General features: G+C 48.1%; 1 protein-coding gene across 6 annotated transcripts in view; it reads left to right on the top strand.

Annotated features, from left to right (window-relative positions):
• Positions 1–18,737, top strand: part of UBE2G2 (ubiquitin conjugating enzyme E2 G2) — a 35,459-nt gene extending 16,722 nt beyond the window's left edge. For 5 of the 6 annotated variants that reach the window (XM_003277378.4, XM_012501808.2, XM_030806282.1 and 2 more), the window contains 3 exons: positions 10,388–10,506; positions 14,117–14,257; positions 16,294–18,737. In XM_003277378.4, coding sequence (XP_003277426.1) covers positions 10,388–10,506; positions 14,117–14,257; positions 16,294–16,406 — 373 coding nt within the window. In that variant the 3' untranslated portion in view covers positions 16,407–18,737. Of the gene's footprint in view, positions 1–8,568; positions 8,642–10,387; positions 10,507–14,116; positions 14,258–16,293 lie in introns of all 6 variants that reach the window. The other variant, XM_003277380.4, reaches the window with a different exon arrangement.
• The last annotated feature ends 4,489 nt before the right edge of the window (positions 18,738–23,226 follow it).

Below are 23,226 nucleotides of genomic sequence, written 5' to 3'. Positions count from 1 at the left end.
TTTTGGAATGTTGTATGATCGTGGTTAAAATAACCTCAAATGGTGTAGGTGGCTTTGGCTTCCAAAAGTAGTCCCTACAGGTCTGAAATTTTAATGAGAAAAGGGTCCTCAAAGATGTGTCTGACCATGCCAGGCATGTTAGCGCAGCCTCGCCTGCCCTGCTTTGGGCCAGGACTTCTTTTTCTTCTCCTTTCCTCCCACTTCGTATCTTCCTGTGCTGCTTCTCCTTTTTCTGTTGCCTTGTCTGGGCTTGTTGGCCTTGCATTCTTTCTGACCCAAGACATGGCTTAGTAAGTGAGCAGTGTGGTTCTGGGATTCATGGCATTACACTTAGGGTGACGTTGCTTGGAAAGAGAAACACATGGACCCCTGATTTTAGAGTGTTCTGTGGCCTTGACTCACTTTGCTTTTTCTTCTTTCTACCTTAGATGTGCAGTTTTTGGCCATTCTTAGTGTATTTTCAGCAAAGTGAGGTTAAATAAAATTTAGGAAGTCGAAATTTGTTCTTGAACTCCTGACCTCATGTGATCCCCCTGCCTCGGCCTCCCAAAGTGCTGGGATTACAGGCATGAGCCACCGTGCCCGGCCAGGAAGTTGAAATTTGTAATCAGTCTCTGTTTTCTTTCTTTTCATTTTCTTTCTTTTTCTTTTTTTTTTTTTTTTTGAGATGGAGTTTCGCTCTTGTTGCCCAGGCTGGAGTGCAGTGGCATGACCTTGGCTCACTGCCACTTCTGCCCCTTGGGTTCAAGCGATTCTTCCACAGCCTCCCTAGTAGCTGGGATTACAGGTACCTGCCACCGTGCCCGGCTAATTTTCGTATTTTTAGTAGAGACAGGGTTTCCCCATGTTGGCCAGGCTGGTCTCCAACTCCTGACCTCAGGTGTTCCGCCTGCCTTGGCCTCCCAAAGTGCTGGGATAACAGGTGTGAGCCACCGCGCCAAGCCCAGTCTGTTTTCTCATTAGTGAGGTCTTTTAATTTGCAGCAAGGTCTCGGGTTGGATTTTGTTGCATTGAGAAGTGCTCTAGAGGGCAAGGACCGGAAAAGTGAGGGCCGTGAAAGAAGTGTGAGCTCTGGCTTGATGTGACCTTAAACTTCATTATGCTTTTGGAATTTGCCAGTTGCTTGGATCACATTAATTCTTAATGTTCTATGGGTTGGTCTGTGAAACAGATTGCAGCTAAGTGTTGTCTGTGGAGGTTAAATTGATATGAAAATTAGTATTTTGGATAAACAAAATGTTTTTAAAAAAATCATCAAACGCTATTCAGATGGTACAGCACGCCTGCCATTTCCTGATCATTTGTAATATCCTAATTGCTTGGGCCTATGGCACACGTTTTTTCTGTGTCCGAAGGTTTCTGGAATCTGTGTTTGTGTGTAATGTGGCCCCCAAGGCAGTTATGAGATGGATGGCGAGTCCCACAGTCTGGGCTGTCCTCATTAGTGGACTGTGGGGCTGTGTACTTATATTGGGGCAGCTCTTTTTATTTCTGTAGAAGCAGGAGATCATATACATGAACTGATGTGTAACCTGCTTGTTTCATGTGTTAACGCAGGCGCACCTGCACTCATGCCAGCAGGGCAGAGTGGCGGGAGGCCTGTCTTATGTGTAGAGGTTGAAGGCGCCTGTCGGGTCTGCAGTATTTGGGGGATGTTGGCTCCTCAGTAGGCCTATTTGGAAGCTCATTAAAGGAACACTTGAGCCGTCCAGTGTGGTTTTAAAAAAATGTTCATTGTTAAAAATTGATTAGGGTAACTATTACGAATTTTAAATAAACAGTATAAAATTAAACCAATATTTTGAAAACCTGTCTTAAAAAGTAATTAGAACTATTTTTAGGTAGAGCACTTTTGTGTTTGAACAAGGCTTTTTGCATTAGTTTGGAATTCCCCTGCTTGAAGATCCTGGTGAGTTTGTGGGTTTTGGTTCTGTTCCAGACCCTTCACAAACAAGAGGCCGTTTACAAGTGCACTTAGAACGACTATTAGGGAATTAACTGTCCTCCCATAGATTTGTCTCACCCTGCTATTTTGGCAGACATCTGGCTAAGTCTTTGCTCCTTGGTGATAAGTTTCGTCTTTTTCTCTTTATTCTTTGATGGCTTCCAGGGCCGCCTCTCTACCCTAGTATTTCTAAAACCCGGGCTTGCCTCACGGAAGTCGAATGGCTGTTGGTTTTTGCTGTTGTGATTGCCTTAAGGGCCGGTGAAGAAAATGTCGTTTTAGATATCTAAGCAACAAATACTAAGTGCCTTTTATATATTAGGGCCCTTGTCTGAGGCTGCAGACATGTCAAAGATGCACTGAAATCTTTACCTTGGAAGAACAGGTGGAGTCTGAGCCTGGGATCAAATCGAGTGTGGCTGGGATGGCGGCACACCAGGGGATGTGGCCACCGTGGCTGTGGTTGCTAGCATGGCCTGCTGCTCTTGGCCCAGTCACTTTGCCTCTCTTCGACTTACTTGGATCAAAACAGAGAGGTTTATCAGCATCTTCTAGACACATGGTTACAGGTCTTACCCAGCTCTAGGGTCCATGGCCTGTGACCCCATTGCCACTAAGCCACGGTGACGGGGGTGTAGCTGCAGAGAGGGTGGATGCCCTCTTTCATTGATGCACTTATGTAGGACAGAAGGAACCCTTGATAGCTGTTCATCCCCAGTGGCCGGACAAGACGTGGAATCCCTTGGCCCTTGCTGTCCTCTGTGTCCTGCCCCAGCATTCCTAAATCAGCTGGCTTGGTGACCTTCTTGTCTGGTTCATGCCTGACTGCTGTCACCTCCCCAGACCAGTGGTTCTAGAGGCTGTGGTGAAATAAGAAGGACCTTCCTTTACTGAATGATGTGTTTGGGGCCCAGTTGGTGGATGGATGCTCTCAGGTTCTCCAGCTGGCTCACGGCAGCCAGCTTGAGGGTTCCCAGGCTGCCACTTCTTCTACCAGGAGCCCTTCTCACACTGGGGGCAAGTGTCAGGGGCACAGCAGCCTCCCTTTATGTCCAGGTTTCTTGTTGACTGAAGCCTGTCACAGAGCATCTCTTGCCAGTATTATGCCTTGCTAAAATAAACCTGAGATAATAAAATAGGTGTTTATAATTTGTATTGTATGTAATCTCACCATAGCAGTTTCTTCAACAAAAGTGTTACAAAGATCCCTATATGAAGAAGTTATTGCCACATTCATTGCAGTAATAATAAAAAAGGAAGCATCACTGTTCCACATAATTTATGGAGCATCTATATAGAGTAATGCCACGTAGCTGTAAAACACTTCAGGTGGAATTTTTATCCTGGCGTGGAAAGATGTACACAATATAAATGGAAAAGGCAGATTCTAGAATAATAGGTCCGGAACCGTCTGTCCGTCCTTCCTTCCTCTCCTCTCCTCTCTCCTCTCTCCCTTCCTTTCTCCCCTCCTTTCTTCCCTCCCCGCCCCTCCCTTTCTTATGGAGACATGGTCTAGTTCTGTCACCCAGGCTGAAGTGCAGTGGCCTGATCACAGCTCACTGCAGCCTCAAACTCCCAGGCTCAAACAATCCTCCCACCTCAGCCCCACAAGTAGCTGGGACCACAGGTGCACACCACTGCGCCCAGCTAGTTTTTAAAATGCTTTGTAGAGATGGGGTCTTGCTCTGTTTCCCAGGCTGGTCTCGAACTCCTGGCCTCAAGCAATCCTTCTGCCTCAGCCTCCCAAAGTGCTGGGATTACAGGCAGGAGCCAAGGCACCCAGCCTAAACAGCTTTATTGAGATAATTTACATACTGTAAGTTTTACCTGCATTAAGTATAAAAGTTAGTGGTTTTAGTAAATTTCTAGAGTTTTGTACTCATCACCGCAATCCAGTTTTAGAACATTTCCAAAAAGAGTCTTACGGCTATTTGCAGTCCGTTTCCATTCCAACCCACAGGCAATCCCTACTCTTTCCTCTGACTATAGATTTCCTTTTCTGACTTTTCCTATGTGTGGAATCATACATTGTCTCATCATCTGTGCCTGGCTCCTTGTACTTGGCAGAACATGTTTGCGATTCATCCATGTTACACCATGTATCAGCAGCTCCTTCCTTTTCCATTTCCCAGTTGATGGACATTTGGGCTTCCTACTTTTGGGCTCTTTTGAGCAATGCTGCTGTAAACACTTGTCATGTCACACTGTCTGTGTGGACATGGAGTTCATTTCTCTAGACCAGATAGGTGTGGAATTGCTGGGGTGTGGAGTAAATTTGCATTTAATGTTTTAAGAAACTGTCAGACTATCTTCCTAGAGTAGCTCACCATTTTGCATTCCCACCAGCAGTGTATGAGCATTCCAGTTTCTCCACTTCCACACCAACACTGCTGTTGTCTGATAACAGCTGTTCTTGTGGGTGTAAAGTGGGGTCTCCTTACAGATTTGACTTGGATTTCCTTGATGACTAATGATGTTGAGCATTTCTTAATGGGCTTATTGGCCATTCGTGTATCTTCTTTGGTGAACTTCAGGACTTTTCCCCATTTTTATATTAGGTTGTTTTCTTGTTGGTGGGACATAAGAGTTTTTTAAATATATTTTGATACAAGTCCTTCATTAGACATAGGGTTTTTAAATATTTTCTTCCAATCTGCAACTCTCCATTTTGTTTTCTTAATAGAGTCTTTTGAAACTAAAAAGTTGTTAATTTTGATGAAGTGCGATTTTGCATTTTTTTTCTTATATAGAGCATGCTTTTGGTGTTGTATATAACCCAAGGTTACAAAGATTTTCTCTTATGTTTTCTTGTAGAAGTTTTGTGTTTTTTCACTTTTACATTTAGGCCTTTGATCTATTTTGAGTTAGTGTCATGTATGGAGTTAGGTGGGAGTCTGTTTCATTCTTTTGTATGTGGTTATCCAGTTGTCTCAGCACCATTTGTTGAAAAGACAGTTCTTTCCCCATTGCATAATTTTGGCACCTTTGTCAAAAATCAGTTGACTATAAATGCAAGGATTTATTTTTGGACTCTGAATTGCATTCCATTGATCAATACCTCTCCTTAGGCCATTACTACACTGTCATGATTACTGTAGCTTCATGGTAAGTTTTAAAATTGGGAAATTTAAGTCTGCCAACTTTGTTCTTTTTCAAGATTGTTTACTGGGCCATTGCATTTCCGTTACATTTTAGGGTCAGCTTGTCAATTTCTACAAAATGCTTGGTGGGATTTTGATTGAGACTACACTGAATCTTTAGATAAGTTTGAGGGATATTGCCATCCTGTCAATACTGAGGTGCTCTAATCCATGAACATGGACTGTCTCTCCATTTATTTAGTTGTTTTAAAATTCTCAGCAATGCCATGATACATTTGAATTTTTAGAAATCCAGTATTGTAGATCAGAGTATGTGAATTTATACACACACAGAGAAAAGCTGGAACAATAACCAAACTTAACTCTGGTTACCTCAAGGAGGTGATTTTGGGAGGGGGAGTGAGGGAGGTATTTGCTTTTTATTTTATATACTTCTGTATTTGAATACTTTCCAACATTCTTATATTTCCTTTTTTTTTTTTTTTGAGACGGAGTCTCGCTCTGTCGCCCAGGCTGGAGTGCAGTGGCACAATCTCGGCTCACTGCAAGCTCCGCCTCCCCGGGTTCACGCCATTCTCCTGCCTCAGCCTCTCCGAGTAGCTGGGACTACAGGCGCCCGCCACCACGCCAGGCTAACTTATTTTCCTAGTTAAATAAGGTCAAAGTTTATGTTGTAAAAGTGATTGTCTATGTTAGAATATACTGTAAAGTTCTTATAATTGTTGAACTTTTTTAGTACGCTTTATAGTTCAAATATATTGGATTTAAAAATTTTAAGAAACATCTATATTGCAAAAAATAATTAGGGTGTGGCTGTAGCGGCCTTTTGGGCAGGTTTAACTATGAAAATAATTAGATGGAGCAAAAGCTCTATTTGCCCCACTACGATTTCATAAAACGGAAATGTTCCCCCTTTTCTTCCCAGCAGTTCTTAGCATTGGTTATCTATCTGAGCATCGCCTGGAGTGCCTAGAACACCACAAAACAGAAAGGAAACACAGGGGATCTCTGGGTTTAGACCAGAGCCAGGGCCCTGCTGTGGGGGTGAGGGTCAAATATGTCATCCTGGTGGAGACCAAGTGCTTGAGGAAAGTGCAGGAAGGCACTTCCCCCAAATCATGGCTTCTTACAGCCTCGTCCTCTAACTACGAGGGTATTGGGATCAGTTTCTGTTTAACTCCTCACTGCCTGGCACAGCAACAAGCACAACCTGGCATAGCAGAGCCGGCGTCCTAGGGCGTTTAAAGTGCCCAGTGCGGGGGCTGTGTGTGCAGCCCACCTTGGTCCTGCTGTCCCAGGCATTAGTGGGGTGGGAACATCGGCAAGAAGCTTTTGCTGAACTGCAGAGCAGGGACTGAAGGAAGGAGACGCACCCAAGCTCAGATGCCAGGCGCCCTCATGCCCTTCCTGCTGGGTGCCCTCTGTCGATTCTGTAGTGTAAGGGAGGTGCGGATCCTTCCCCCAGAGTGGAGGGTGCCTGTGAAGCAGTTTGCCCTTCCCGTCTCCAGCTCAGCTGGCTCCAGCTTTTGGAGGGCCATCGTCCCTTAGTCATCCACTTCAGGTTTTAAGTACTGATGGATGAGTTTGCATTCTCTGTGATTTTAATTCTTTATCACATGTGCGTTGGAGACTTTTTGTCTATGTGCTGTGACAAACTTGATAAAGAGAACAGCAGCAAAAGCAGTCGGCTTTCCCAGCACCTGCATGCAGCTGAAGTGGCGAGCACACCAGTTCCTGGAGCACCGCTTGCTGGCGAAGCTCAGGGCACCCACTTGCCCTGGGTGCTCCATAAGGCACTCTGACCTGCCTGCCGCTTCTGTTATCTAGAAAGTAAAAAGTGTTAGAAAGGCAATGCAAAGAAGAACAATCTCTCCCTTGAGTTGAGTGTGGAAAGACAGAAGAGGCTGATCTTCGCTTTTCACTGGCATTATAAGTGACCCACACTGTTGCTGAGGAATGGTCACAGCTCTGGGGGAGGACAGTGACAAGGCAGTTGTCCTTTGTGAGGAGGGAGAATTGCTAGTCAGTTAGGAGTAGGCCGTGGGTGTTTTCAATATTTGCTTTTGTATCTAAAATCACCCACAAGACAGCAAACCAGTCTGAGCTGTTGCAAGCGTGCCTCCTGTGTAGAGTGCAGGGTCGTTATGATGCTTAATCTAATGCTTGTCCTTAGCTCAGCTCCAAAACAGTTTAGGTCATGATTTCAATCAATAAGACAGCATAATTTGCAGGCTTTGAAAAATTTACATTTGCTTTGGATATATTTGCGTCCTCCTTGTTCTTGTTGTTTCTTTTGAAGATTCCCAGGTGAGGCCATCTTCGGTGAAAGAGAAGTGAGGTTGTCTGGGATTATGGCAATAAAACTTGTCCAAAAACAGCACTGTGGCGTCTCCCACTCCTGGCTCGGGAGTTGCCTGGAAGGCATGTTCCATAGGGTCAGGCATGCTGCTGCACACCACTGCCCACCTGCCCTCCTGTCTGGGCGCCAGGCGTTCTAGAAAAGAGAAAGAAACCCCAGTTTCAAACCAGTAGTAAACCGGAGCATTTGCAAATAACTTTGATATTTAAGATGTGGGCGCACTTCAGGAAATGTTTGGTCATGCTTCTGAGGCTAGGAACGACCCGGTGGATTAAAAAAATTTTTTTTAAAAGAAAGCCCTATTATGAGAAACAAAGAACTGTTATCAAAGTATTGAGCAAATACCATTTGGCTCATTCCAAAAACACTACCCAGACATTTTTTCTTATTCTAGACTCAGAGGTGCCAGAAATATTGAGTGCTGGCAAGCATTCCTGACATATGAACAGTGTTACTTTTAAAGATAGTATCTTTATGTGCCTGACTTCTGATTTCGCAGTTTGAACTGTGTTCTCTTAACTCTAATACTAAATTGATCTAGGACCTTGACTAAGTCATTTCATCCTTGGATTTTCCAGCCTTGCTTGACTGTAAAATGAAAACCACAATCCTTGGTGCCCTTTCATCAGAGGGCATGTGGAGAGTGAATGGGTGGCGGTTATCGTTTGCTATGAGCTCTTGTACTGGACAGGAGGCTCAGGGTGGCCACGCATCACTCTGATACACGGGGTGTGCCCATCCTGTGTTGAGAAGGTGGGGCTTCAGGAATGTGTTTGTTGAGGCCATTGCAGGGGGAGCAGAGTAACCTAGGCTTGAGGCGTCCCCAGGCTGCCGGGCGCTGGGTGCCAGTGTGGGCCGGGGTGGGGGGGTACTCATCCGGACACTGCCCTCTCCAGCGTGGCTGTTTTACCAGTAGCAAGAGCTCATGCTCGTTCCGCCCTCGGTGGCGTTCCCTGTGCTGGTCATGCTGAGGCCCTGGGGACTGTCACATAGTAACCCCCCACTCCCACCCCGGCTCCCCAAAACAAAGTGGCCATATTCACTATCTTCTTCCGAAAAGGTAGCAAAGACAGTTTTCAGAATCAAAATTTGTCTTTTAGATTGAAAAATCTTGTCTCCATGAAGCAATCACTGCTTTGTTCTCTTCTGACTGTTGCCCGCAGATCAGCCCCGCCAGGGCCATGAGCCGTGTTGGCATCTGCTGTTGCTGCCGACAGCCCTGAGTGCCGCCTCCAGGTGAAAGCTAAAGCTCTTCCTTCAGTTTCTTTTTGATTTTTGTCTTTTTCCTTTAATCGTAGAGATAAATATTTCCAAATCTGTTGTTATTAATTTCACTGAACCAAGATAATTTTAAGATTTTTAAAACAAATTTTTACTTTTAAGAAATCTATTTTTTAACTGAAGATTAAAAATGTATATTTTTTAAAATTATTTTTTTCCTGTGCCATATCCTGGATTCTTTCTGAAGGCAGTAGGTCTGGTGTGGACTGTCCTCTGCTCATCCATGCCTTGGCCGCTGCGCAACTGTTCTTTCTGCCTTAGCCTTTATTGTTAGAGGAGCAGAGCTGTCTATGAAGGGACTTCTTCTTTCAGTTCATAGAAGTAGAACGGATTTACTGACTTATTTATTGATCTGATGAGTCACACCCAATGCAGTTTCCACTGTTTCAGTGTCTGTCACTGTCATTCAGCGGTCCTGCTTTCTTATCAAAGAAAGATGGTGCAAGATCTTTTAGAACTCCTCGAATGTGTGTTTTATTAATGTGATTTGTAGGAGAAGAGGAGTTTGTCTCTGGTGTGAAGGTACAGACATGGTGGCTGACACTCTTCCTCTCCTGGGGCCATCATGCCTTTAACTGTTGGTCAAGATAGTGTTAATTTATACTTGTTGGGTTTTAAACCTTAAGCAGGATTTCTGAAATGGTTTCATCTGTTTCTTCCATTTACACGTGAGGAAAGTATAGGTCCAGGGAGACTCACGTGCCTGTGTCTGTGTCCATGACGGGGAGTTGCTTCAATGTTGCATCAGTGGGATGAGGCACAGCACGTGGGCCTGCAGGTGCAGCCTGGAGTGGTGGTACCTGTGTGCCTAGCCTTTCACTGAGCATGCAGCAGTGATCACATGTGCTCCTCATCTGCTTCTTGAAGGTTGCAAAGATGCCTTCTTGGGCACGTTTAAAAATTAAAAATCACCTTTGAAATACAACCCTTAGCCCCTCATCTGTTGAAATACAATGGAATCTTGCTATACCCTGTGCCATAATTCATACCCTGTGCCATAATTCATACCCTTATCCTAAAATGTGATTGTACAACATCTGCAGAAAAAAATCCCAGATCTTAGAGCATTGACATTAGTTCTTTTCTCTGATCCCCTTCTTATCAAGAGGTTCTGCTGCTTGACTCTTAACCTTTATAAATGTGAAAACTGCCTGGAATTCAGTCTTTGTACTTGTACCTAAGATTTAGACCAGATTGAAACAGGAGAATGAGACATTGCTTTCCATTGAGAAAAAAGTACCAATTCATTGTTACTTAGATAATATTTTCGTGTGCATTTTTATTATTTATTTTTATTTTTGCTTATTTTTTGAGACAGAGTCTCGCTCTGTCACCCAGGCTTGAGTGCAGTGGCAAGATCTTGGCTCACTGCAACCTCCACCTCCCGGGCTCAGATGATTGTCCTGCCTCAGCCTCCCAAGTAGCTGGGATTACAGGCATGTGCCACTACACCCAGCGAATTTTTATATTTTTAGTAGAGACAGGGTTTCACCATGTTGGCCAGGCTGGTCTCGAACTCCTGACCTCAGATGATCTGCCCGTCTCGGCCTCCCAAAGTGCTGGGATTACAGGCGTGAGCCACCGCACCCGGCCTCATGTGCATTTTTAAAGTGGTAAAAATGTTCTTAACCCATTTGTCAATTGTGTTCGACGTTGAAAAATGTACTTCGAAGTTCAGTCTACGTATTTTATATCTTCTAGGGGCCCAGAAGACACCTGCTTTGAGTTTGGCGTTTTTCCTGCCATCTTGAGTTTCCCACTTGATTACCCGTTAAGTCCCCCAAAGATGAGATTTACCTGTGAGATGTTTCATCCCAACAGTAAGTGCTTTTGGAAGTAGTTTTTGTGGTACCAGGATACGTACGGAGATAATATTATCAGCCACCTGAAATGTGGTATATTCTATATGTCTATGATGTAGATCTTTAGAAAACACTTCTTATGTTTTGAAATTCAGCCAAGTAAGCATGGTGGTATTAAGCACATGATTTCAATTTTGAAGGTCAGTTTAATATAGATAAAAGACAACAGGCACCTAAAACTGGATGCCACTTGACCCAGCCACCTACTTCACTGGGGAGGAAGTTTTACACATTGGTGTGTGCTCAGAAGGGGTTATGCTAATCTTTGTCATAGTGTTATTTGTAATGGTGAAAATTTTGACTTAACCTGGGTTTTTAACACAAGGATAAATTAAGTTATATATTGTATTAGTCTGTTGTCACACTGCTAATAAAGACATATTCAAGTCTGGGTAATTTATAAAGGAAAGAGATTTAATGGACTCACAGTTCCACATGGCTGGGGAGACCTCACAATCATGGCAGAAGGCAAAGGAGAAGCAAAGGCACATCTTAGTGGCAGCAGGCAAGAGAGTGTGTGCAGGGGAACTTGCCCTTTACAGAACCATCAGATCTCGTGAGACCTATACACTATCATGAGAACAGCATGGGAAAGATGTGCCTCCATGATTCAGTACTTCCCACCGGGTCCCTCCCATGACGTGGGAATTGTGGGAGCTACAATTCAAGATGAGATTTGGGTGGGGACACAGCCAGACCATATCATATATGTTAGAATGTGATGTAGATTTTTAAAATGATCTAAAATAAGAATCAGTGATACAAAGTAATATTTGTGTTATATTGACTGGGAAAAGCAGTAGGACTGTTATAATTTCCTCTTGAAAAATAAATTCACATGTAAATATATAACTGGAAAAGTAAGCACAAAAATGTTAAAAGTGATTCTTTTTTCGGATTGAAATTTTTTTTCCTTTTTGTAAATCTTTTTTTGCCCTAAAATTAATATATATTAATTTTAAAAGGAGGAAAAAAATAAGGTCATTTAAGTGAATTGTACTGTAGCTTACTTGAAAATGTGTCCAGTAGTAGGAATTGGAATTCCTGAACAGCTGTAGTTTTTATTTTTTCCTTTTACATTCCTTTTACATCCTTGCCATAGGGGTTTTCAGGACTGCCCCCCCACCCCCGGCCACTTCCCTGGTGGAAATGCCGTCTGCTGTTAGACTTGCTGTCCTAACCCTCGTTTAGGACTTCTCATTTACTGCAGATATTGGTACACATAGGTAGTAGGCGGCCGCCTGAGAGAGACCATTCGGTACTTCTTTTCTTATCTCAAAGCTACTTCAGTCTTGTGTGCACAGGAGATGCTCAGAAGCGTGCCTTCTTCAGGGAGACTGGCCATGAGCCCGAGTTAGATGATAACATGGAGGTTCATCATACGCTGTCTACTTGAGTGTGTTTTTGGAATTCTCCATAATAAAAAGTTAAAAAATATAATTGATATGTAAGAGTAATTGAAGTAGTCAGTTTCAAGTTGGTTAGCTGTAAAACGCAACTATGAAGAGGATTGTAGGTAATTAAAATACTAAGATTGTATTGAGGATACATATATTATTCAGAACAATACCTGTGACATGGCATTAGCAACAAATATGACCAATAAACTGATTACATTATGTGACTGTACTACAGGTTGTCTGATTATTATTTTCAATGTTCTGGTAATTAGTTTTAATGCTTAGATAATATAGTTTTAAATTTTTGCCTTAGTGTAATTGGATTATTTTGATTTTTTAAAAATTATCTTTGAGAACTGTAGGTCTACCAATATCATAAAAATTAGACAGTCAGTAAATAAAAGCAATTCAACACATTTACTGAAAGTTGCTGCTATACAGTGGTGAGCAAATAATAATAGACCTTCAGGAGCTTATATTCCAAGGACAGGGATGGACATTGATAGGTGAATCACACAAACAAAACGCAAAGTCACATCAGGAGGTTCCAGGCAGCACCTTAAAGAGGTGGTGGTTGGATGGACCATCTGTAGGGAGTGAAGCAGGAGTTACCTGAGTGATTCGGGGAGGAGTGGCCCTTCACATGTGCAAAGGCCCAGCGCAGGAAGTGACGGGAGAGGAAGGCCGGGGCCAAACTACCTCAGGCCTTTTGGTCAATACTGAAGGTTTTGATATTTTCTCCTGGGAGTGGCGGAACTCCATTGAAAGACTCCAAGGGAGTGGCATGACTGGAATGATTTCTGACGGCTGGCTCTGGGTACAGTGCAAAGGACAGGTGGCAGGAAGCCAGGCAGGCCCTCGGCCATAGTGGTCTAGGGTAGAGACACCGGCAACTTGGGAACTAAATGTGGGCACTAAAGATAAAGAGATGTGGGTGGATCCACGAGAGGTTTAGGATGTGGCACTGCTGAGACTTGGTGAAGGAGGGGCTGTGGCAGGGACACAGGTGCTTTTGGTGCTTCTGTGGATGCAGTATCACCCTATGGGACCAACTCCTGGAGAAGGCAACACAGAAGTGGGAAACTTCCTGATTTTGTGGATGTGGATCTTAGGTGGACAGCCTGATGTCCAGGGCAAATATGCCTCTAGTTTCTTCCACTCTTCTTGAATGAGAAGTTGTGGTTCAGTTCCTGGATAGTAGAGAGCGTTCACTGCTGAACGTTCACCACTGAAACAATGGATGAGTGGAAACACATAGGACCAGGTATGAAAGACAAGACTGTTTGAAGGTAAATGATGACCGTTAACATTTGTAAATTTTCATGAAATTCAGAACTCATTAATTCAGGTGAGTTAAATAAATGTATTTTAAAATTGCTGTTTCTATTATTATAACTTTAATGGCTTTATAATTTTACAGTTGAGTCTATCTAGATGGATTACTGGATATCTGAGTATATACGGAGCCATCTGATAATTCCTCTCAATTATATGTAGAAGAGGACTGATTACATGCTGTGAATTGAAAATTTATTTCTCTTTATCAGACCTTGTGTATCTTTTTAATGATGATATTTGGTGGAAAGGGATTTGATTTAGACACACCGACCTACATTCCAGGTTGTACTGATGATAATTTACTTATTATTAGAGTAAGCTACCAAGAGAAATCCTGGTGCCTTTCTTTTTGTAGATATTTAAGTAATTCCAGTTGCCTTTATCGTAGCCATGTGAACATATATTTTACACAGGCCAGTTCAGGGATTTAATGGTAGAATTAGAAATATCTAAGGAGCTAGCTCTGAAAAGTATTGTACATAATCCTAATCACATCAGATATTTTGATAAAATATTTGCCAGATAACCTTTCATTTACTCTTTTTGTATGTATTGCCTGAAAAAAATTCATATGAAAGTGGATTAGACTACTACAGCTGATTAGAACTGGCTGGGTCAGCCTGGAGCCTGTCAGTGAGTGAGCAGGCCCCACCAGGATTCCTGCAGACATGAAGCGTGACACTCAGGGCCCCAGGCTATGCCCCAGCTGTGCAAACAGCTTGGTTGCTGTGTCTGCAATCCTTGTTCTCGTTATCTGTGGAGCCTGCCCAAGCGCGGCGATGCCTTGGGCACCATTCCTGGGCTCACCTGGCTGCCTCTGACCCTTGCAGTCTACCCTGATGGGAGAGTCTGCATTTCCATCCTCCACGCGCCAGGCGACGACCCAATGGGCTACGAGAGCAGCGCGGAGCGGTGGAGTCCTGTGCAGAGCGTGGAGAAGATCCTGCTGTCGGTGGTGAGCATGCTGGCAGGTAAGGCCTGAGCCTCCTGGCAGGAGCTGCTGTGGACACCCAGGCTGCAGGTGTTCTCCTGCCTTGCGTCATCCTGTCTTTATAATGTACTTTTACTCGTTTGCAGTTAGTTTACACATGCTATTGCCATTTAATGTTATCTGCATACACTCTTCCAATTGTAAGCATACCTTCTAGCACAGCCTGGTGTCGTATGTTGTATTGTCGGCCATAGTTAACTGGTCTCTGGTCCTTGATCGTCTTTTTCCCTCAGTAGGTGTTGATTGAGGACCTGCTACATGCCACACACTGGACTGGGGGTGTAAAGCTTTGTGTGACAAAGACCCCAACTCTGTGTTCCTACATTCTAGGCAACTGTCCAAGCCTACCAGCAGTTAGAGGCCAGTGGGATGCACCCTGAGATCAGACACATGCAGGGACTCTCGGGCCACTTCCTGGTGGGGCTGTCTGGGGTGTGTTTAGGACAGGTAGGTGTTGATGAGGTAGGAGGGAGGGAATGACGTTTTGGGGCAAAGGAAGCAGCCTGGGCTGAGGCCCAGAGGCAGGAGGTGGCTGACTTGATGGGGGCACTGCCAGCTCATTTTGGCTGGAGCCAAGGCTGCAGGGAGAGGAGCCCCAGCAGACCCTGGGGATTGGAGTTGGGGGTGTGACGTCCTGTGAGCTGTGCCTTTGAGGGGCCATCCTTGAAGCAGTTACCAGTAGTGTAATGGAAGACAAACAGAGACTTCATGGTGTTGCAGTAGCCTGGAGAGAAAAGAGAAGGGCTGAGTGGTCCCAGGGCTAAGAGGAAGGGGTGGGTTTGGGAGACCTTGAAGGTACAGGCTCTGGGACTCCTGGTTCTTTGTCTACCAGAGGTGCTGCTCTGGGTTCAGGAGACAGCAGGATTTCGGGAATAGTTTGAGGTGTGTGGGACAAGGGGCCTCCATCCACAAAAGGGGGTCAGACATGGGAGTGAAGATGTGGGGTCATTTCTGGATGAGGCAGAGGGTGACAGCATAGCAGGGAGGAGTCTTCCAGGGCAGGCAGGAGGAAGGGTGTGGGAAAGGAAGGCGGCGAGTCTGAGAGGAAAGAGCAGACCCAGCAGAGGGCCAGGGGTCGATGCCAGAGTGAGGCCCCTCAGCTGTTCTCTGCAGAGCCCTTGGGTGCTGTGGAGTGGGGTCTAGAGGGATGTGACGTCAGGGCCTGTGACGCGAGTGTGTATGCTGAGAGGGCTGAGGCAGAACCCTCTTCATGTGCTGAGTGGAGGGAGCCAGGCCAGGGGATTGGAGATTGGAAGGGAGGCAGTGGCTCAGGCTGTCCTCAGATGTCAGCTGTGGGTTTTATCCTCATCAACTCTGCTCTGAACCAGTCCCCACGTGCATTCTGAGCAGCGCCGCCGCCGCCACGCTGCACAGCTGCTGCTTCAGCACATGTCATCCGGTTCTGGTGGTCTCTCTCGTTTCTGCCTTCCGGCAGGCCCTGGCTACTCCCTCCGTGCCTCCTAACTGCAGTTCTGCAGTGACTGCCGGTGCCACTGGCTAGGGGGTGGGTCAGGTATCCTGGGGTCTGGTGTCTTAGGCTGCACATTTGCTTGGGATTGTCTTGGTAGGAGCTGTGAGGGGCAGTTTTGCTGAGAGGGCGCTCTTTGAGAGAGAAGCCACACTGCAGAGTGTCTTGAGAAAGGTGAAATAAGCAGTAGGTGGGCCCCGTGTAGCTTGTCCAGGTGCCAGAAGTGCAGTGGCCCAGGGGGCTGCTGTGGGAGGCCGTGTGGGCCTGTGCTTAGGTGGTTGTCGCATGTTCACAGCAAGACAGATGACAACTTGTCCTGGTGTCTTCCGATACTCAGAACGCAGGAGTCATGAGAGTGGCTGTCTTTGAGACCTGCGTGGCCAGCACTCTAGAGGTGGGACCGACCCCACGCGGTTCTCGGGTTCTGGTTTGTTTCTGGGACACAGCTCTTGAAAGCCCCCTCCAGTGTTTTAAATAAATGGGAGACCTTGCCAGCCTGCTTATGTATAAGATCCCTTTTACATGGAGGGTGTTCCCTTTTCTTTCAGAGCCCAATGACGAAAGTGGAGCTAACGTGGATGCGTCCAAAATGTGGCGCGATGACCGGGAGCAGTTCTATAAGATTGCCAAGCAGATCGTCCAGAAGTCTCTGGGACTGTGAGACCGGGCCTCGCACAGGCGCACACACACCGCCAAGCAGCTCAGCATTCTCCCCCGAGCACTTAGTGACAGTGATACTCTGTGCTGGTACCAAACAAGGCAGACTTGCAAGAACCACAGCATCTTTTTTTTTCCAAACCTTTCCCACTTCAAACAGGCTTCTCTTCTGAAATGATGACTTAATGTCGAATATTGACAGCTTACTGCAGTTTTACAGTATTCCTCACAAAGGGCTTCAGGTAGATTATCAGAGCTGTCAGCACTACCTCTCCCCGCTGAAACCAGCAGTTCATGGCTTCCTGTGGATTCCCTCCATCCCTGGAGTGTTGAGGGGGTTGTACCTGCCAGACTTCCAGGGCACGATGGAATACCCAGAACGCTCCTTCTGAAGAAATGGGGCCCTGTAGCTGCAGCACAGGGGAAGGGCCCGGCACCCTTTCTGGGTCCCTCCTGGTTCCCTGTGGGCCCCATGAGAAGTCCATTACTTCCTTTCTTCCTTCATATTTTACAGGCAGATGCTTTTCTTATAATCTAATTACATCTTTTTCATTTGTTATGTATTACAAACCATCACACTTAGAAATACTTCCAGGACATGCTTTTTTAAAGTGTGAATTAATAAGAAATGGGGTAGATAGAAATTTATCACTGATTGGCCAGGCGCGGTGGTTCATGCCTGTAATCCCAGCACTTTGGGAGGCCAAGGCAGGTAGATCACAAGGTCAGGAGATTGAGACCATCCTGGCTAATACAGTGAAACCCCATGTCTACTAAAATTACAAAAAATTAGCTGGGCGTGGTGGTGCACGCCTGTAGTTTCAGCTACTCAGGAGGCTGAGGCAGGAGAATCTCTTGAACCTGGGAGGCAGAGGTAGCAGTGAGCTGAGGTCCTGCCACTGCACTCCAGCCTGGGCAACAGAGCGAGACTCAGTCTCAAAAAAAAGAAAAAAAAAGAAAAAAGAAATTTATTGCTGATCACAAGGACAGACAGATTTTTCCCAACCATACTCATCAAAGATTTACATTTGTATATTAGTAACTAGTGCATTACTAGAGCAGGTGCAGGTGAGGTCTTTAAAGTTTCAATGGAAGTTTCCTCTGGATCTACGGAAATTTTTTTTTTTCCAATCTAAAAACTGGAAATTCTAGGGTTTTTGTACATTTTGGATGCACTGGGAATTTATTAGCACAAAATCATTCTTTGCAACTCAAAAGTCAGAAGGGACTGTAGCTCAGAGCACAGAGGAGTGCCTTATCCCCACACTTGACTGGGCTGTGGAGGTGGGCATGTGGGCCTCTGGGCCCAGGCTGGGGACAGAGCCCTTATTTTATGACTTAGGATTTTGATGTGATTCCCATGTTCTCTAACAGGGCCAGCTGAGCAGCACAGGCCAGGAGGCCACTGTGTAAGCAATAACAGATCTGCCACATGCAGAAGCAAATATTAGGCCTGTTGCACACAGGCGGCATTTAAATAGGAATTTCTATTTTTGAAATAAGGGATGGTCTGCGAGGCATACAGTAGATTTGATGTGATCCTTTTCTCCCTCCCTTCCATAATGGATCGTGGTCTGTGTGACTGAACCCACACAGAGTGTCATGGGTGACAGTTTCTGGTTGAAGTAGCTCCACGTTGGGCTTCTGTGGACAGCAGATTCTTTTCCTTCTCACAAGGGACTCATTCAAAATTTGGAGGCTGGGTGCCGTGGCTCACGCCTGCAACCCCAGCACTTTGGGAGACTGAGGCGGGCGGATCATGAGGTCAGGAGATCGAGACCATCCTGGCTAATGGTGAAACCTTGTCTCCACTAAAAATACAAAAACTTAGCCGGGTATGGTGTCGGGAACCTGTAGTCCCAGCTACTCCGGAGACTGAGACGGGAATGGCGTGAACCCGGAGGCGGAGCTTGCAGTGAGCTGAGATCACGCCACTGCACTCTAGCCTGGGCGACAGAGTGAGACTCCGTCTCCAAAAAAAAAAAAAAAGAAAATGGAACGCAGGGCAAGAACTCGTATTTGGAAGGAGATGGGGGAAAGGAGCGGTATTGTACCTAAGTAGTATTCTCAGGCAAATGAGATGGAGCCCTCTCTGTAAAGAAGAGTCATTTGTGCAAGTAGACGGGGTCTGTGGGTGCAGGCCCTGGAGGGGCACACAATTGCATGGAGGCTTCTGTGAGATCGGGAGAGGGAGGAGAGGCAGTCTCTTGACAAAATAAAGTATTTTTATTCATTTGTGTTTATTAAATGAAAAAACAATGCCATGGTGTCCCTGTTGTGTGGTGGAACCTAATCACTCTGTTGAAATAAAGTTCTGTGTTTTCCCTGCCCTGCAGTGTGTGTCCCTTTGTCGTATTGTCAGAGGAGTCTGTGGCCACTGCCCCCAGGGAGCACACCAGGTCATCCCAGCTGGGATTCCTCACGGCGGGGGCTTTTCTGCAGACTTGGGTTAGCTCTGGCACGTTTTCTTCTCTGTTTCTGATCTCCCTTCCGTCATTCTGTGGTTTTTCTCTGGAATTCTCAGACGGATGTGTTCACTAACCTATAAATGACATTTTAGCTTTTTCAGCAGATGCCATCGTGTGAGTGGCACATTTGACCACTAGAAGCCAGCAGGCTGTTCCGACCGCCCTTCCCTCCTGCAGTTGTGTAGAAGCACAGCTCCCTGTCATCACTCCTCTGTGGTCCTCTGTGGTCCTCTGTGGTCACAGTCGGTTGCGATGAGACCTGCCTCTGCGTCTTGTTACTTAGCATGTCAATAAAGAGGCAGATTCCTGTGTCAGTGATTTGCTGTTTCTGTTTTGGTAGTTGGTGGTCAGCTTTCCTTTGTAATCCTGTGAGGCAGGGTCCCCAGGCTTCCCCAGGTGCTGGTGCCTCATTCCCTGGGCTGGTTCCCAGGCTGCTCCTGGTGGGGTGCACTGGGCGAGTGCCTCAGCACAGGCCCCCAGGCATGTCTGTTCTGCCCTTTGCCCAGTGTTCTCACTAAGCATACTTTTTAATGACTAAGAACTCTAATGTGATACTGAGTTGGGGTCCCCAAGACCACCAGGGCGGTGATTCTCCAGGAGGACACAGGCCACGCAGGTCGTGGTACCCATGGCTGTGATTTCCCACAGAGAGGACACTGAGCAAAATCGGCCAAGGGAAAGGCTCCTGGGGCCGAGTCCAGAGGCACCAGGCTCAGCTTTGGAGGCTTCTCCTGGGGTGGGGGTCACGCAGTACGCGCCTCACTCCCCTGCAAGCAGCTGGGACGCCGCGCATGTGATGTTGGGGATGCCCTGCCTGGTGATGTACCCGGGGACTGGTCACGTGAGCAGCTTCTGCCTGGGCTGTGCTACAATTCCAGACTCTCAGCAGGGATGTGGGTGTTCTGCCTAAACCACCTTGTACAAACAGCACAGGCCCAGCGAGGCGGGGCTCGGGGAGCGCCTCGGAAATCCCAGTTCCCAGACGCCAGCCAAGGGCCAGCCTGGCCAGCGGGCCTCAGGACGGCCGTCCCCACCCACTGTATGGACCCTTTCTGCACAGATAGCCTTAGGGGTTGATAGTGATTTTTACCATTTCATTTGCTCTGCGTTTCTGGGTTCTGCTGGCACTGGTTTGCCACAGTTGTTTGCCTGTCTGGCTGAGTGCCGTCCTTGATTTTCCCATGCGCCTGTCTGCTTCCTGGGATGGGGAGGGCTGCTGGGGTGGCCAGGGAAGCTCTAGGGTCTCATCTTCTGGGTGTTGGGGCTTTTCACCCTTTCTGGGGGCTAGCGGCCCCAGTTCACTGTTTGGGCCACAGCAGGGGTGACGTCCACAGCTCTGACTCTCACTTCCGGGATTGCTGCACCTGCTGGGGCTTCTCCAGTCCAGTCTCTGTGTAGATGAGGTTGCTAATTTTTCAGAGGAGTGCTGTTCTGTATCAGTTTCTTCATAGGATACAGAACTACTCCAGCTGCACAGAAAGGCACCCCAGGGCAGCCCCAGCTTCCCTCCCTTGGGCGTGCCCTGCACCGTGGCCCCCTGAGCTGACAAGGTTTCTGCAGGCTGGAATTTGTGCTGGAGGCGAGGGCCCTGGGGATGCTACCTGGACACAAGGAGGGGACAGGAAACAGGTACAAAGATTCGGGGCTGCCAAAGGACAGTGAACACACTAAGGACAGGTGGATTCTGGAAACCCTGCCCTGGAGGGGACCGTGGGGCCGGTTGGGGTGGGGGCAGGGGTTGGAGAGGGGCTGTGGACAGTGCCAACCCCTCTGGGTGTTGGCCTGGGGCCTGGACCCTGGGCTGTGGGGGGCACCCTGGGAGGAGGTCTTGTGCTGATGTGGGGTGGTGGCCCCATCTGGGAGGCAGTGCTGTTGGGCCCAGGTCCTGGCTGAGCCCTGTGGAAGCTGGAGGTGTTCAGCTCCTCAGATCTGTCCAGGTTGTGCCCCGTTGTCACGAGAGCCTGGCTTTGTTGAGGGGACAAAGCAATGTGAACCTCCCTGCAGAGGCAGGAAACACCAGCTTCCTCCCCCAAACCCCAGCACCACTCAGCCAGCCATAGCCTGCACCCCCTGCCCGTCCCGGACACACCTTCCAGGCCTCAACACCCACCGAACCCACCCACTGTGCAGTGCCAACTGTCTGGTGCCCCCGAGGCAGCTGGCACATGCCCTTCGTCATCCCCTGGCGAACAGCTGTAACCCCAGCCCTTGGCCTCACCCCGTTGAATGTCCAGCCCTGCCCTCTGCTGGGTGGGTGCACTGGTTCGGGGATTCTGTAGGAGCGTCAGGGAGATGGGGCTCTCCACCTTTGTGCCCATCCTGTGCCCCCGTTCCCATGCCTGGACTGAGTGCTGCTGGCTGTGACCTGACCTCCAGGGCCCGAGCTCTGACACCAGAAGTTGGCAAGTCCTCACACGATCGGGCATCTTCCCCTCTGAAGGCTTCCCTGTGAACCCAGCCATGAGATGTCCGAGGGCGTGCTCTGAGGAGTTGAGGTGGGGGAGGTGAGGTCATTTGCCACAGCCCCAGCCAAGAAATGGTCCTCGCCCTGCCCTGATGCATCACTGAATCTGCAAAGCCCCCCACCCTCCAGGACTGTGGCCCCTCTGCCTCCATGGGGTGCGGTTGGTGGCATGAGGCCCACTGCACCCTCGTATGCAGTGTCCACCCAGACCCAGGGGCCTGCTGGGCAGCCTCCACTGCTCCACCTTCCCCCACTTCAGATGCTGGCCTTTGCGACACAGCCACCTCACACCTCTTCTCGCACCCTGGTCTGGTCCTGTAAGTCCCTCCACCATCAGGCTCATTAGCCCACCTGCTGCACTTGGCAAAGCCTCACCTTCCACTCGGGGCCAGGAGACACCAGGGCCCGGCCCTCAGCACCCTCCCTTACATGCCCGGGAGTTCCTCTGTCCACCAGCTCAGCGGGGAAGAGCCCTGGACGCCCCAGCCACTTTCCTTCTGCTGCAGACTCTAGATTTTCCTCCCCCTGCAGTGGCCACGCATGTTGTCCACCTCCCACAAGTGTGGCCCTGCAGCCGCCGGCGGCCCTGCCCCCAGCTGGGTGGTGCACTGGTCAGGTGACTCACTCCCCTACATCCTTATCAGAACTTCCCGGGGGCTGGGGTGAAGATTGGCTAGCCTGGTAGTTGGCAGTGCTGTTGCTCTAAGTTGCTTGTCATAGGGATAACAAGAACGCGTACTGTAGCTTTCTTTTGCCATCGCTTTCTTTTTTGAGTACAATTTCACGAGAGGCTAGGATGGCAAAGTGAAAGGAACTGGTTTTTCAGGTGTGTAAGCACAGAGCATTCAGCCCCATCTCTGTGGTCGGGAGACAATACAGGGCTCTATCCCCGGTTTAGGCTTTGTAGTGGCACCCTGTCGTGTGACTGTGGGTGGGGATAGGCGCCGTCATGTGGGGGCCACAGACCTGAAAGCTGCTTATGGCATTGCCAGGACTGTTGTCTGGGGCTCGCCGAATAGGCATGGGCAGAGTTGGTGTGGGGTGGTGGTGGGGGGGAGGGTCGGAAGGAGGGCAGGGTATGTTCTGTGGTTCTGCCTGTGGGCAGAGGCTGACATGGGGCAGCCCCACTGCTGCCTGGTCAGTGGCTGTGGGTGAGCTGTGGGCCTGGCAGTTGAAGGTGGCTCTGGCCAGCCTGCTGGGGCTTGGCCTTCCTCAGACCCCAGCAGCTGTACGACCTGGGCTAGCTAGGGAAGCTGTCTAGGTCTTTGTTTTCTGGTCTGGGAATGGGTTTGATGGCAGTCACACCCCAGCCCTAAGTGGTAGTGAGGATTAAAGAGCATGTGTGCAAAGCACAGAGAACATGGAGTAGCTCGGGAGACAGCATCCCTCCCTGTTGTGGGCGTGTCCAGGAGGCTGCCCCCACCCGCCTCTCAGGGCAGGATCTCCTGTCTTGGTCCCTCCCAGTCCAGCACATGTCTGAGCTGTGGCCAGGACATCTTGTCCTCAGCTGTGCCCCTTGCCCGGTCAGCTCTTCAGGTGGCAGTGGGCATGTGTGCCAGGAGGGAAGGGGGCATCGTCCTCACAAGGGTGACATGGGGCCACCTCCAGGGCACAGCCACGGGGCCACCTGAGACTTGGCAGCAGTCAGCAACATGGCTCCTGGATGCCTTCCCACCCAGGCCTGTCCGAAAGAGAGCTCCTCCAACGTGGGGTGGATGGAGCCCCACCCTGCATGGCATCCCTCCAGGAGGTCACCCACTGAGAGGCCTGGGCCTAGCTGCTCACCCTCCCACTGCAGGGCCAGGTCCCTACCAGGCAGCCACCATCTCGGATCCTCAACATTACAGTCTGAGTCTGAAGAGAACTTTCAGATCAGAGCACGAGTTCAATGG

Source organism: Nomascus leucogenys, chromosome 25 (assembly GCF_006542625.1).
Source record: "Nomascus leucogenys isolate Asia chromosome 25, Asia_NLE_v1, whole genome shotgun sequence".
NCBI lineage: Eukaryota > Metazoa > Chordata > Mammalia > Primates > Hylobatidae > Nomascus > Nomascus leucogenys.
The sequence above is the reverse complement of the archived record's forward strand: the minus strand, read 5'-3'. Positions and strand labels throughout refer to the sequence as shown.